Here is a 15,941-nt window from a genome sequence, read left to right as displayed (position 1 = left end):
CCGGGGCGACCGGGGCGAAGGCGCCAGCAGACGCTGATGAGAACACGGCATCTTCTGGTTCAAGGGTGTATTGTAACAACGTGGTGGGGGGGAAAGCTTTACAAAGACAGAAACAAATCCTTGAAAAACAATTTATAAAAACCGAGGCACTCAAGAAGTTAGAAAAATATAAAAAGCCTTTATTGAATCATGGCTTAGTAAAAGTTAAAAACTGCCAACATGTTTCGGCCATGTAGGCCTTCTTCAAGGCAGATAACGTTTTTAAGATAACAAAGTTGTTATCTGCCTTGAAGAAGGCCTACAAGGCCGAAACATGTTGGCAGTTTTTAACTTTTACTAAGCCATGATTCAATAAAGGCTTTTTATATTTTTCTAACTTCTTGAGTGCCTCGGTTTTTCTAAATTGTTTTTCAATCTTTTGGATCCCCATGCCGAAGAGCACCTGAAGTATACTTTTCATACACCCAGCAGCACTCCATGCGTTTGTAGTTGCACTAGAAACAAATCCTTTTTTGAAAAGACGTTTGTCAGTCGGGCCAGGACGTGACGACAGTTCACTCTCAGATGTCCATGTAATCGTCCTCCTCGTCCGACTCGCTCTCCAGCGACGACTCCTGGCTGGACGTCTCCTGCACCTCCAGCGCCGGCTGGCTCAGCGTGTCCTTCTTGACGGTGGCGGCAGACTGGGAGGACAAGATAACGTTCTGTAAGGGATCAGACAGCAGAGGTCACTGTTGAGCAGAGGTGGGTAGTAACGAGTTACATTTACTCCGTTACATTTACATAAACTGAGTAAGTTTTGGGAAATTTTGTACTTTTAGGAGTAGTTTTGAATCACTATACTTTGTACTTTTACTTGAGTAGATTTGTGAAGAAGAAACTGTTTCTCTTACTCCGCTACATTAGGCTACGTTGAGCTGTTACTTTTCTTTTATCCCTTTTATCCACATACACGTCAATGTCATTACATCACTGAGTGATTCTTTGGGAAAAATGTTTGTTTTTGCATGTTTTGTCACATTTACACAGACTCAAACACACACAGAGTTTCTATGAGTTCATGGGCTTGTTCTAGTTCTGCCTGGTTAAAAAAGAAAAGTACAAAGGCTTGAAATTTTGTGCTATTGTGCTTAATTAATTTTTTTATTCTGTTATTATTTTAAGTACTTGAATTTACTTTAAGATTATTTTAATTTAAGCTATTTTTTATTTTTTATTAATTTTAATTTATTTTATTGATTTAATTTGCCTGAAGATGATTATTTTGTACTTTTGTCTGTTTGAATGGTTTTGTTAAAAAAATAAATCAGACGTTACTCAACAGTTACTCAGTACTTGAGTAGTTTTTTCACCAAGTACTTTTTTACTTTTACTCAAGTAATTATTTGGATGACTACTTTTTACTTCTACTTGAGTCATATTATTCTGAAGTAACAGTACTTTTACTTGAGTACAATTTTTGGCTACTCTACCCTGAGGGAGCTGAGCGGCAGCGTTTCAGACGTGACGTGCGTGTTTCTCAGCCGGAGAGAGCGTTACCTTAAGTCTCTGTTTGGTTTCCTCTGAGATGCTGCCTTTAGGGGACAGCAGCGTGGGGGTCGGAGGCGTTACTGTGATTTCTGGTGGGAACTTGGTGACGGTGGAAGGGATGAAAAGCTTTGGCATGTTGGCTGGGATTCTGGAGCGGATTCTGCAGGGATCTGGAAGCTTGGACAGCTCGTTGCTGGAATACTGCTGCTGGTCTGAGGAAACAGTGAGTGGAAGGATGTTCACATGAACATTTCTCAAACACAAAAGGTCACAGTTGTAAAAAATACACAGTTACAGTACACTGTTTCAGTTTTGCGTTTTTATTTATAAGCTAAATTCAAGTGAAGGGAATATTCCTGGACAGTTCAAGACTTACTTTAAATTAAATTCACAGGTTCATTCTTATTCAACTGGACAATCCTCAGATCTTCATCCTCCTAAATTTCTCACTTGCAGACGTCAATTTTCGGTGAGATTTAGGGACTAAATTGTGGAATGATTTTTCCCACCTGGCAAAGACTCTTCCTCTTTGTAATGTTACAAAAGACGTTTGAAGGACCACATGACTTCTGTTTTGTAACTGTTTTCCCAATGTAAGGTTGTACATGTATCCATGTTCTCTTTTTTTTTTTTTTTGTGTTTCACTCATAGTGACATGTACCGTCTCATTTGCTCAGGAGTCAATATAAGTAATATAAGTTGTAAAAACAATATCCCATGCACACTCACACACACACATTTTTTTTGTCTTGATTCTTTATTATTTATATATTGCATTATTAGTTTGCCATCACTTTTGTGTAGTTATACTTTTTGTTTTTGTATGTTAATCTTGTGTTCTTTATAACAGATGAAATTTTAATAACTTCGGTGGAGGCTTCAAATAAACCCAGTGGGTTTTTTGCCTCTTCCTGCACCTATAGTATTTATATTTGATATTTACTGTATATTTTTAAAAACTGTGCAAAACAATAAACTAAACTAAACAGATAGTTGGCAGTGGTGTATAGTAACGAAGTACAAGTACTTCGTTACTGTACTTAAGTAAGATTTTTGAGAATTTGTACTTTTATTGATACTTTCATTTTTCTGTACTTTTACTTTTACTTCGTTACATTTTCAAGGAAAAAAAAAAAAATCGTACTTTTAATCCGCTATATTTAAAATTGGACACTTCGTTACTTGCTACAAATTAAAGCAAATTCTTGGAATAAAGCCTCTTTCGACAGCATGACAATGTTGGGACTTCATTTATTTGCAATCCTTTTGAAAATAATTTTGTACTTTGTACTTTTGTACTTAAGTACATTTTACACCATGTACTTTTGGTACTTTATTATATTTAAATTGAGGTACTTTTATACTTTTACTTAAGTAATTTTCAAGCAGAAAATCTGTACTTTTACTTAAGTACAATATTTTTGTACTTTTTCCACCTCTGATAGTTGGGTTGGGTGTTCTTGTAATCGTCTGACCTGGGCGTGTGCTGCTACATGTTGCGGGTTCCTCCTGGAACCAGCCGGCTGGCGGCTCTTGCCCCTGGGAGACGGTGGCGAGTTTCATCTGCTGACAAAGATGTGACTCCTGCTGCCGGTACAGAAGTCCCTCCGACGGCTCCTCCCGCTCCTCTGTCAGGAGAAATAACAAAAATAAAGAAGCTGTAACATACTTACAAAACAAGAGCAAGAGAGGAGAGGAGTCTCAGTCGTTGACTCCATCCCTTAAACGTGGGGTTTATGCTGTCCTCCATATTAAAAAGAACTCATGATTCCATATAACTCTCCATACTCACTTAGACATATGAATTTTCCTTTTTTCTTTGTTCCTAGAATTTTAAAAGAGGTTGGTAAAAGATCATTTTATTTTAAAGCTCCATCAGATTGGAATAATCTTCCTCTCTTTTTGCGTTCTATTACCTCTTTTCATTGTTTTAAGTTGGCATTATAATCTCATTTTAAAACAAATTGCCTATGTTTTTAATTTTTTTAATTTATTTATTTATTTTTTTGTGCCTTTTTTCCATTTATTTATTTATTTATTTTTTCTTTTCTCTCTGTTATGTTATATTTATCTCGTTGTTTCGGTTATTTAATTAGTCTACTTTGTAACTAGACTTATGTGGGTAGAGGTTGTGTGTGGGAGGGAGTGTGTTTGTTTTATGTCATGTATGTCTGTACTGTAATGTGATATATTGAAATGTTGTATGTTTTATGGGACCCCCTTGAAAAGGAGATGTTGCAGCTCAAGGGGCTATCCTTCAATAAAATTCCTAAATTCCTAAAACGACTGACATGAACATCTGTGAAAACATGCATGTCATTAAAGGTGACCTATTATGAAAAACACGTTTTTTCTTGTTTTAACATATATAAAGTGGTCTCCCCTCACCCTGCCAGCACAGGGGAGACAAAATACCATGAATTTCTGCAAGGTCTCTGACCCCCGCCGGCCAGAGTCCCCCAGTGTCACGTGACCTTTTTTTGAGCCATTCTGAATCTGCGCCTAGGGTGACGTCACCATAGGCGCTCATTTCCATAGGTTCAGCCTCCGCTGCTGAAACCACGCCCACAACCAGCTCTCTGGCTCTGGCTGGAGCGGTCCTTCCTTCAGCCAGTCGGACGCGGCGCCGCAGCGCCGCGGATCCAGGTTAAATCATGCAGGTTCCCGGGTGATTTGGGAGCTGGGTCCTCGGGGGTCCGTCCCAGGTCGGACCAGCTTCACCCTTCGAGATTTTCAGGCAAATCTGTAGGTTTGATCCCCGGTAACGGGCGATGCGCCGCAGATGCGCTCCGGAGCCGATCTGTGCGCCCGCCGTGGCGTTGCGGCGCCCGTCGCGCAGCATCCGCCGGGCAGATCCGGCTGAAATTCCGCTGGTCGGTCCCCGGGAGTCCCTGCTACCAGTCCAGGCCGGTTCCTGCGGTCCCGGCCGGTCGGAACCGGTCAGATTCCCCCGTTAAAGCCGCGGTGATGCGCGCTGATCCAGCAGCGCTGCTCCCGGGCGCCTGGCTTGGCTCCGGGGCAGCGTTCAGCATCCGCCGGGCAGATCCGGCTTAAATAGTGCATAAATGTTATTTATATACAACTCATATTTTATTTTTTTAACAATAAAGTTGCCATTTGTGAAAATTCAGTGTTGTATTTATTTACAGGTTCGGGCTGCTCTGGCGGAGCGAGGTTTATTCTCCTCCCCTGCTACACGTCATTCAGGGAGCCAATCAGCACAGAGCCTCATTATCATACCCCCCCCTTCCCTAAAAATGAGGCGCAGAAAAAGAGGTTAGAAGCGGTAAAACTAGTGACAGGGCCCACAGGCTGGATTTATGATTTATGTAGAAAAAACAAGCTTTAGATTGTTTTTAAGACATTCAAGGCCTGTTTAAAATATACATTAAATGCCATAATAGGTCTCCTTTAACACTTAAAGACATCAAAACTAAAACATTAACGCTGAAAAAAGAAATGAGAAACAGACTGAGGCTGAGAGAAGAACACCATTTATCAAATGTTGCCATTTGATGTCAGAAAACAACTGAAAAATGTAACAGCTAAAATACCCCCTGCACGCTTCAATATTAAGACATTTCAACTGCTACTCTTACAGGCTTCTTCTGTAATGTTGCCTAGGAAACGATTACATAACTCACAGTGGTGAGTTGTGGCTTTATGCAAACCTGGAACTGTGCATGCAAACACAAGTTGATGCAAGCACAATTTTTCATGCACAAACTTTAAAGGTTATCCAGCTTTAGAGCGACTACATGAAGCTACCTGTCACAAATAAACGTCATTTATCATGCAGCAATGTTAATACGGGGGCTTTGGTTGAAATATGTAAATGGAAGATTTTTACAGTTAACTGCTGATGAGTCAAGTATATCTGCTGCATGCATTTGTTATGAATATAAAATTACAGTAAACTCTGTAATACTGCAGCTCTGATTCATTCTGCCTTGTGGCTGTGAATATTCAGGCACAGGCAAGTAAAAATAACAGGTTTGGCTCATAAAAGTAAATATGACAATGATCACATGAGGCCGAAATCCAAAATTAGTTTGTCCAAATGAAAAGTGCAAGTAGCAGCCGGCCCTGGTTTAATTGATCACCAGCAGATGCAGAGCCCTTGTTGGTCGGAAGATTGTTAACACAATGCCACAGGGGAAAGACATCAGCACGTTTTTTTTAAATAACATAATTACAGACCAATCAGCAATGAGTTCTAAGTACACTTCCCAAACATCGGGAGATTTGTGTCTCTTCCCTGAAGTGATCGTCCCCTGCTGATCTCCCAGTCGACCTAAAAGCTGTAAATGACTCTGAAAGGCTTGAACAACTGGACTGCTTTTTCTCTGGTTTTTGAAGATGTTTCACCTATACTGGATGATATCTTCATGCTGGACGGTGAGATGTCTTCAATAATGAAATTAAAAGAAGTCCCAGCCTTTTAAGAGTCACTGTGATCTGGACTGAGAGTCTACATGTTTAGAGAAACTGCAGACAATAAGAACTACATGTACGACTCTACTCAGGCAGGATGTTAGAAGACGTCCTTTGGAAAAGTAGTGGAGACGTTTGGCCTTAACGCACAAAATATCGGCTATAAATTTACCAAAATTAATCTTAAAACTGAGTCTTAACAATTATCAGTTTAAGGAGTAATTAAAATAATTAAAATAAAAAACAAAGGATGCTCCAGTGGTGCTCCCTGCATACATTTAGATGGCCTGACACTATTTAGGATATATCTTATTTTCTCATGTGAAAAAACTTCCTTTCTTCTCTTAAGCCGGGCAGACACTGTGCGATTGTCGGCTCGTTTTGAGACGATTTTCCAGTCGTGCGACTATTTTTTGGATCGGGCCGGATTTCGACCCAATCGTTGGTCGTGCCTCGTGCAGTAAACGTGGGGTAACGACGAGAGATTAACACCGCACGACGAGCTCCCGATCATGAATCGTGTGCTCGCAAGAAAATCAAACGTGTTTGAAATCCTGGTCGCTCCTCGTGAAGGAATCGCACAGTTGAAGCAGTGCTGCGACCCGATTTACCTCATCCTTTCACAGAGAGCATGCGTAGTCACTGATGTCACGTCAAAAACTATTATTTGTAGTTTAAGTTTTGCAAATTCACATTACAAATCATGTTTTAATAGCAGAAAAAAAGACCGCATTTCCACGTACGGTGTGCGTCGCCGCGTCCCCTACGCCGTAGGCTCTGCGTTGGTGTAACGCGGAACCATAAATCAGCCTTCAGGGCAAAACATCACAATCTGCCTCTGCAAACACGAGTCCCGGCCCAGGCACAGTCCCCCTGTTATTTATAACGCCTTATAAATGTTGCTATTTGTGTTCTGAACACAAAGAAGTGCTCATTTTGCTGGGACTTCGGGTTCCTCCGGCGAGACACAACTTTTGCTGTATGCGTTCATTGTTCATTGCCGACCCAATCAAAAACGGTACAGATATTTTGGGATTTTTTTTATTTATATAAAAAAAATTAAATTATAAAAAAATAAAGGATCCCCATAACCTTTGATCGGGTGGACACAGCCCACCCCTGCACCAAAACCGGCCTTGAGTTCCAGTAACAGAAGTCCGACGTGAGTATTATGATCGTATAGTGTGAGCAGACGGAGCATCAGAGCATCGGCTCGTACAGTGTGAGACCATAAATCGTGGGCTGTGAACTTTTGAACTCAGCGATCTAGTCGTGCAGTTTGAGACGGGGCTGAATCAAACGATTTAAAATATCGCAGTGTATGCCCAGCTTTAGTCGGCTCCACTGGAGCCGGTGAGTCAATTACATTGTTGTTGATGTTTAACATGGTGCTGCTTCTGCAAACTACTGAGTCACGTTGGGTCCAACCTCTAGTTCTACCACACACATTTTTCAGCACAGGCTGAAGAAAGCATGTGTGAATGCGTGTTTACATTTCTGTGTGATAAAAACCTCAAAAAAAAAAGAAAGCATGTGTATGAAGTAGAAGAAGAGACGGCGCGGTACCTGTGTGGGGCAGGAAGGCCATGGCTGCAGCCGACTGGCCGGCTGCTCTCCTCTGCTGCGACGGGTCGTAGAAAGAGGCCGGAGGTCGGGGAAGCTTGCTCAGGGGTTCGTACGCTGCCTTGGCCTGGCCGTCCTTGCAGGACAGCGGGTGGAAGGTGGAGTGGCTGAGCAGGACGGGCGTCGGCAGGGACGCGGGGAAGAAGATGTCTCTGTGCTCCTTGGTAAACTTGGGTGTGGTCGGGGCGTCTCCAGCAGGCTGCTAGGAACGAAGGAAAGGAAACTGGTCAAGAAGAGCATTAAAAATGACCTGAGGGTTCTTCAACAACCGCAGACCATCCCCTGCTCCGGTGGGCTCTTAAAAACAGCACATCCTTTTCTACCGACACACAGTGCTGCAGGTAGTAAGTGATCCACACTCACACATCAGGAGTATTAATCCAGGCTCTGTCACAGACGAGGTAATGATATCCCTGTCGTCCCCCGGGGGATCAGACGCTCGCTGTACCTGCGGGCTGGACCGGAGCTCAGCTCCGCTCTACATCCCTCCCAACCACTTTCCTAGGTGTCCGTTGGAGGACCACTTACAAACACAAGAGCTGCACAAACAACCTGCGACAACAGCCGCTTCCACAGCCGCTGTCATGGTAACACGGAGGAGCACAGTTAAAAGAAATGAATAAACCTTCAGTTTTCAGACCAAAATGGATGAATACGAACCTTTCTGTGAATTTGATATTTACTGGAAGGCAACACAGAACCGTGCTGCATCAATTACTAGGCCTGTGTTGAAAAAAATCGATTTCCCAATTATAAATCGATTCTCATATTCATTCCTAAAAATTGATTAATATGTCTAAAGATCAATTTTTTTTTCTTTTATTTATTTATGTATTTTTATTTTCATCATTAATTTACAACTTTTGGTTATTTTTTTGTTTATCCCCAAAAAAGGAATGTTTTGTTGGACACGAGAATAACTGGTGCCATGTTTTTGCCTTTAAATATGTTTAAAGGTATGAAAACATTAAAGTGTTAGGTTATAATTACATAAATTGTCTATATTTCATTACTTTATATACTGTCTTGGGGTTACATTTGCAAAAAACCAAATGCTCAAAAATTAAAAACCAAAATAGACCGAAAATGGAACAAATAAAAACGGAATGTGGGAAAAAATAAAACCGATTTACTTCCGGTGTAGCGACTAATGGACTAGGACGTGTTTTTTTGAGCTCCTGCAACAACCTTTAAAAATATCTATTTTTGGTACAGCTTTTTCATCTTCCTTCGGTTTATTTTTCCCGACCTTCATTATTCTACTTTGGCCCCGTATTTTTGCCGACCAAAATGCCTCCAAAACTCAAACCATCCGCACCACCCCCGCGGCCCTCTCCGCACGCAGCATCCCCGCCTCGTGGTGACCCCCCGTCCAGCCTGGCCGAGGCCGCCGGGGCCGCTCCTTCACACGACTTTAAGGCCGAGCTGCTCGCATCACTCCGCGTTGAGATGGCGGCTGTTTTTAAATCGGAGCTTCAGGCTGCTTTAACTGAAAACCTGTCGAGCATCAAGACTGAGCTGCAAGCGGTGAAGTCGGAATTATCAAAAAGCATTACAAACATCCAGTCTGATGTGCGCGCTCTGAAGAACACCGTGGTTGAAATGGAAACATCTCTTTCATCCTGCACCGATGACATCACAACCTTACAGGCTAAAGTGGAGCATCTGTCAGCTGAACTGATGAGGCTGGATGGTAAATGCGAAGATCTGGAGGCGAGATCCCGGCGCAATAACATACGGATCGTGGGAATTCCTGAAGATTTTTCCACCTCTTCTGCTGTTACGGATATTCCCTCTCTGCTCAAGGAGGCTTTCAGCCTGGAGAAGGAGCCTCTCCTGGACCGGGCGCACCGCACCCTCCAGCCGAAGCCGAAGCCCGGAGAGCGCCCTCGTCCCATCATCGCCCGTCTGCACTATCATACAGACTGTGTGGATATATTGCGCCGAGCCAGGGCTCAGCAACGGATTACGTGTGGAGAGTTGACTTTCTCTGTCTTTCCCGACCACACCCAGAAGACGGCCCGTGCCCGAGCCGCCTTTAATGACGTCCGCCGCCGGCTCCGCGAGATACCGGGGATCCGCTACGGTCTGCTGTACCCCGCCCGCCTCCGCATCACCCACAACGGCGCAGAAAGGGAGTTCAGGTCGGCAGAGGAGGCCAGCGCTTTCATCACGTCGCTCAAAGTCTAGTTGAACTTTTTTCAGTTCATCAGTGTCGGTTTTTTTTTTTTTTTTTTCTCTCCCATATATACACGGTATGTGGTTTTCAGTTTAACTTGGTCGTGATTGGTTGTACCTCTCTGTTAATGTTGCTGGGCTTGCAGGAGCTCAACACGAAGCTTGTTAGTTATTATCTTGTTAGTTATGCTTAAAGCCGTAAGTGTTCTTTTCAGGGATCTGACTCCTTCTGGAGTTTGCACTGGGTTCTCCATCGTTTGGGGATGGGGTCGTTGTAAGTGCAATTGGGGGGTGGGGGGTGGGGGGTTCAGTAGGTTAAGTTTGTTGTTGTTTTCAATTTTCCCCCTTTTTTTTTTTTATTTATTTATTTATTTTTATTTTTTTTTCTCCCCCCTTTTTTTTTTTTTTTTTTTTTTTTTTTTTTTTTTCTTCTTCTTTCCTCTTTCTTTCTTTCCTCCCTCCATCCCTTTCTTTCCTTTCCTTCCTTGGGGATCCGCATTCGGTACATCTCTATCTTTAGGAATTTAACATATGGCCACTAATACTGGTACTTCTGTGAGGTTGTTGAGCTGGAATATTAAAGGCATGGGGAGTCCAATTAAGAGATCGAGAATATTTGCTCACCTGAGACGTCTTAAAGCTGACTTAGTGTTCCTTCAGGAAACCCACATGCGCACCAAAGACCAGGTCAGACTTAAATGTCCCTGGGTTTCTGAGGTGTTTCACTCTGATTTCAACTCTAAGGCCAGGGGGGTTGCTATATTAATTGGTAAGTCAATGCAGTTTTCAGCATCTAAGGTGATTTCAGACAAAAACGGCAGATACTTAATTGTGGCGGGTACGCTATTTCATATTCCCATATTATTAGTTAATATATATGCCCCCAATTTTGACAACCCACACTTTATGAATAAGCTTTTTGAATGTCTCCCCTCATTGAACGACAGTCTTCTTATAATTGGCGGGGATATGAACTGCGTAATTGACCCCAAACTAGACCGCTCCAGCCCACGAAATCTGACTCCTTCTTCAATGTCGAGGTCTCTTTCAGATTTTGTGTCCAAGAACGGTTGCACCGATCCTTGGAGATTTTATAACCCTTGTACCAAAAAATATTCCTTCTTTTCTCAGATGCATCAATCTTTCTCTCGGATTGATTATTATTTTATTGATGCTAAACTAATTCCCAAAGTACTGTCTGTTGATTATCATCCTATTGTGATCTCCGACCACGCTCCTCTTTCTTTGGATATTCAGTTCTCTTCACAGCCACGCTACTCAACATCTTGGAGGTTAAATACATTACTTCTCTCAGATGATAAGTTCACCAATTTTATTACAACTAAAATTGATGATTACATCTCTATAAATCAAAATGATATGGAACCAATTTCATCTTCACTTCTGTGGGAATCATTAAAAGCATATTTGCGGGGACAAATTATCTCCTTCTCTGCTCACTTGAATAAGTCCCGGAAAGCCAAATTACAAGAACTCTCTATTAAGATCACAAAATTGGACCAACAACTTGCTACTTGCCCCTCTCCCAGTTTTCTTAAGCAACGTGTCGATTTACAGACTGAATTTGATCTCCTTACCACTAATGACGCAGAGCGACTTCTCTTACGATCACGCTCCGTATATTATGAACATGGAGACAAGGCAAGTCGGCTCATGGCTCATCAGCTACGTCGCCAGGCAGCCTCACGTATGATCCTTCAGATAAAAGATTCATCAGGCTCATTGCATCAGGATCCCACCGCCATTAATTCTGTCTTTCACTCATTTTATTCCTCTTTATATACGTCTGAATCTCCATCTGGCTCCACTGAATTGAATTCATTCTTAGATAGCCTCAACTTTCCTGTTATAGGCTCCGATGCTGCTAAAAATCTTGACTTGCCATTAACGGTAGAAGAAATTAATCTCGCTGTGAGAAGTATGCAAAATAACAAAGCTCCTGGCCCTGATGGATTTCCAGTGGAATTTTTTAAGAAATTTCAGGATAAATTGTCCCCTTTATTGCATGCTGTTTATAAGGAATCACTGGAACATGGCACTCTCCCTCCCACTTTAAGGCAAGCCTCCATAAGTCTCCTCTTAAAAAAAGATAAGGATCCAACTCTCTGCGGCTCATACAGACCTCTTTCGTTAATAAATGTAGATGCTAAGATCCTTGCTAAAGCCTTGGCTTATCGCTTGGAGAACATTGTGCCAACTATTGTCTCAAATGAACAGACAGGATTTGTTAAGGGGCGACAGTTATTCTTTAATGTGCGGACACTTTTAAATATTATTCACTCTAAAACTATCACCACAACACCTGAAGTCGTAATCTCAGTCGATGCTGAAAAGGCATTTGATAGGATTGAATGGGACTATTTATTTACTGTACTGAAGAAGTTTGGGCTGGGGAATGGGTTCATTTCTTTGATTCGTGTCCTTTACACGTCTCCACAAGCAAGCGTTTCCACTAATGGCATTCAGTCCAATTTTTTTACTCTAGCCCGTGGCACCAGACAGGGGTGTCCCCTCTCTCCCCTATTATTCGCACTAGCTATAGAGCCCCTGTCAATCTTTCTGAGGTCCTCCCCCACTTTTACTGGGATCTCCCGATTGGGAACAGAATATAAGCTGTCACTTTACGCTGATGACTTACTGTTATATGTCTCGGATCCTGTCCTCTCCATTCCTTCAATTTTATCTGCTTTCCAGAGATTCGGGTCTTTCTCAGGCTATAAAGTGAACGTATCTAAAAGTGAATGCTATCCCATTAATGACTCAGCAACACAGCTCGTACAGTCAGATATCCCTTTTAAGATTAGTCCTTCCGGCTTTAGGTATCTTGGGATCAACGTAACCAGAACGTTAAGCTCTCTTTTCTCTGCTAATCTCTCACCTTTAATGTCTACAATTAAATCTGACCTCCATAGATGGAAAAGCTTACCTCTTTCATTAATTGGAAGAATTAACGCAGTTAAAATGAATATTTTGCCCAAATTTCTATTTCTGTTCCATTGTCTTCCACTTTTCTTACCAAAACACTTTTTTAAAATAATTGATCAAACTATTTCTGACTTCTTATGGTGTGGGAAGGCTCCTAGAATCCGCAAATCCACACTTCAGAGATGTAAATTCAATGGCGGACTGGCACTTCCCAATTTCCAACTGTATTATTGGGCAGCACATATTCAAAAAATTTCATTTTGGTTCAAATCGGTGAATATGCCATGGTGTAAATTGGAGGCACAGTCATGCATTTCATCCTCTTTACCTGCTCTACTTACCTCATCTATTCCATCCAACCTCTCTGTCTTTACAAATAATCAAGTGGTTCACTCCACACTTAAAATTTGGTATCAATTTAGGAAACACTTCAAATTTAAGTCAGCATCTACTTTAGCTCCATTACTGAACAATCATTTATTTCGACCTCCGCTTACAGATTCAACCTTTCTCATATGGCATAATAAGGGCCTGAAAAGTTTTGGAGATCTTTACAAGGATGGTATCTTTCGCAGCTTTGCAGATCTCTCAGGTGAATTTAATCTCCCGCCTTCTCATCTCTTTCGATACTTTCAGATTAGACACTGCGCTAAAGCTTTGTTTCCAGTTTTTCCATCCTCTCCGCCGACTCTACAGTGGGAGGTGCTTTTAAACCATGATCCACTTCAAAAATCACTGATCTCTAAGGTTTACGATGACCTTCTGTCTTACGATCTCTCTCCAGTTATTAAAGTTAGGGCTGCCTGGGAAGATGAACTGGATCTAAATTTGGAGGATGACTGGTGGGACGCTGCTCTTAAAAAAATTTACACAAGTTCATCCTGCGCTCGTCTTACACTTATACAGTTTAAAGTACTGTTTAGAGTCCACTTTTCTAAAGCTCGACTCTCACAGATCTATCCCAGTGTCACTGACGAATGCGACAAATGTCATGCCTCGTCCTGCAATTTAGCCCATATGTTTTACTCTTGCCCACTACTTTCTCGCTTTTGGTCGAATTATTTTGACACCATGTCAAAAATACTCTCGGTGAATATAAAAGTCTCCCCCCATGTTGCCATATTCGGGCTCCCAGAGGACCATGGCCGGTTTACTTCAAACCAAAAAGACATTTTGGCTTTTACTTCCTTACTGGCAAGACGCCACCTTCTTCTCCACTGGAAGTCGACTAAGGCTCCTTCTAGTACCCAGTGGCTCAACGACACCATGTTTTTTCTGAAGCTGGAAAAGATTAAATATTCACTGAAGGGTAGTTGCAACAAATTTTATAATAAGTGGCTTCCCTTTCTTACATTCTTCCACTCTCTCCAGTCCCTGCCTCCTGATTGACGGATCCCCCCCCTCCCTCTCTTCTCTCATTCCTTTCTTTCTTCCTCCTTTTTATTTATCTTTTTACTTTTCTTTTTTTTTTTTTTTTTTCCCCTTTTTATTCATCTATTTTTTTAATTCATACTGTTTAGCTTAAATACTTAAATATTACTTGTATATAAGAATATAATAATTTTCGTGTATTTGTCATTGTTTTGTGTGGATTTTTTGTTCTGTTCTTAATTCAAAAAAAAAAAAAAAAAGGAGGTAGACTGTATATCTTTTTTTTGTTTATTCCTGTTCAACTGTGCCTTACCCCCTAATAAAAATATCAAAACAAAAAATAAAACCGATTTCATCCGTCTCTGTTTGGTAATTCTGACCCACATGATGTTTCTGAAAGCAGTTCTATCAGCATTCTGGGAGCTGATTGGTCCTTACAGCATCATTAGCTGCCAATACTTGCTGTTTAATCTCAATATAATACTAGTAGTAATATTTTGCATAACTACAGTCATATAATTCATGCAACAGCTCAAAAAACTGTTTTAATAACACTAACCCAAATCAATATCGGAATCAAATCTTGATAATCGATTCTGAATCGATTCTTGACATTAGAATCGATCCCCAGCCCTATCAATTACAACAGGCTCGGTAAAGAGCGAAACGCTACCTCACATTGTCTAAGTTAACTAGACAATTTCATGCACGACAGTTTTGTAAAGATTTCAAAAGCCTACAGCCTTTTCATGGTCACGCTCCGTACTGTCACGCTCAGGCTCTGAGGGAGGCACAAGATCATTTGGCAACAGCAGAGCTCTTATGTCATTTTCCTCAGCAGTGTGATGGACGATCCAGTCGTACTGGCCTCAATCAAAGGTAGTCGTGAGAAAGTTCCCCGGAGGATCGGCAGAGCCGAGCAGAGGCAGATGGGGCCGACAGTTCCCCGAGTCCAGCAAAGTGGCACCGCAGCTTCAAGCACGCGCTTTCACACATCAGCTTTGATTATTTACAACTCCTGGATTAATAAGAAACCAACAAGTAGCAGTAGCACTGCTGGAACGAAGCTTCCTCGAGTGCTGCTGTCATTGACGGTCAAACGGAGGCCCCACAACGTAAACTGAAAGCTGCTTTTTCACAGATCTGAGCAGCTGCAGATGTCGTGCGTGGGCTTGGACCGGCAAACTAAACATCTAATTAAAACTACTTGGCTGAAAAAACAAGTGAGACTGGAGCTCTATTGTGGAAAAATTCCTAATATCTATTAATAAGTAAATGCTCAACGTGGTTCCAAATGCAGCTCTTCCAGGGGGAGGGGGCGAAACCAGACGGTGACCAAGATTTAAATGCTTTCCTGGAAGCAAACGTATAGATATCAGAACAATATATAGATATCTACCCTTGCCGTGTTGCCTGAATACATGAAAGTACCTCGTTAAGACGACATGTCCTGAAAAACTAGATATTTGTGTTGGAATTGTTTTAAAAAAATGTTTTACATCTCCTAAGAAAACAGATTTTAAATAATAGCTACGGTATATATTGTGGTTTAATGTGAAAGTATGAAAGTTTACCATGTACAGGACTGTCTCAGAAAATTAGAATATTGTGATAAAGTTCTTTATTTTCTGTAATGCAATTAAAAAAAAACAAAAATGTCATACATTCTGGATTCATTACAAATAAACTGAAATATTGCAAGCCTTTTATTATTTTAATATTGCTGATTATGGCTTACAGTTTAAGATTAAGATTCCCAGAATATTCTAATTTTTTGAGATAGGATATTTGAGTTTTCTTAAACTGTAAGCCATGATCAGCAATATTAAAATAATAAAAGGCTTGTAATATTTCAGTTG

The 15,941-nt window shown here is 41.4% G+C and overlaps 1 protein-coding gene across 7 annotated transcripts in view; it reads right to left on the bottom strand.

Moving 5' to 3' along the window:
- Positions 1–347: 347 nt before the first annotated feature.
- The window catches only part of cabin1 (calcineurin binding protein 1), an 89,290-nt gene continuing 73,696 nt past the window's right edge, over positions 348–15,941 (bottom strand). For 4 of the 7 annotated variants that reach the window (XM_061730411.1, XM_061730414.1, XM_061730416.1 and 1 more), the window contains 4 exons: positions 7,531–7,789; positions 3,006–3,158; positions 1,540–1,742; positions 348–704 (listed from right to left, as the gene is read on the bottom strand). In XM_061730411.1, coding sequence (XP_061586395.1) covers positions 561–704; positions 1,540–1,742; positions 3,006–3,158; positions 7,531–7,789 — 759 coding nt within the window. In that variant the 3' untranslated portion in view covers positions 348–560. The remainder of the gene's footprint in view (positions 705–1,539; positions 1,743–3,005; positions 3,159–7,530; positions 7,790–15,941) is intronic. The other 3 variants (XM_061730412.1, XM_061730415.1, XM_061730413.1) reach the window with 2 other exon arrangements.

Source organism: Cololabis saira, chromosome 9, assembly GCF_033807715.1.
Source record: "Cololabis saira isolate AMF1-May2022 chromosome 9, fColSai1.1, whole genome shotgun sequence".
NCBI lineage: Eukaryota > Metazoa > Chordata > Actinopteri > Beloniformes > Belonidae > Cololabis > Cololabis saira.
The sequence above is the reverse complement of the archived record's forward strand: the minus strand, read 5'-3'. Positions and strand labels throughout refer to the sequence as shown.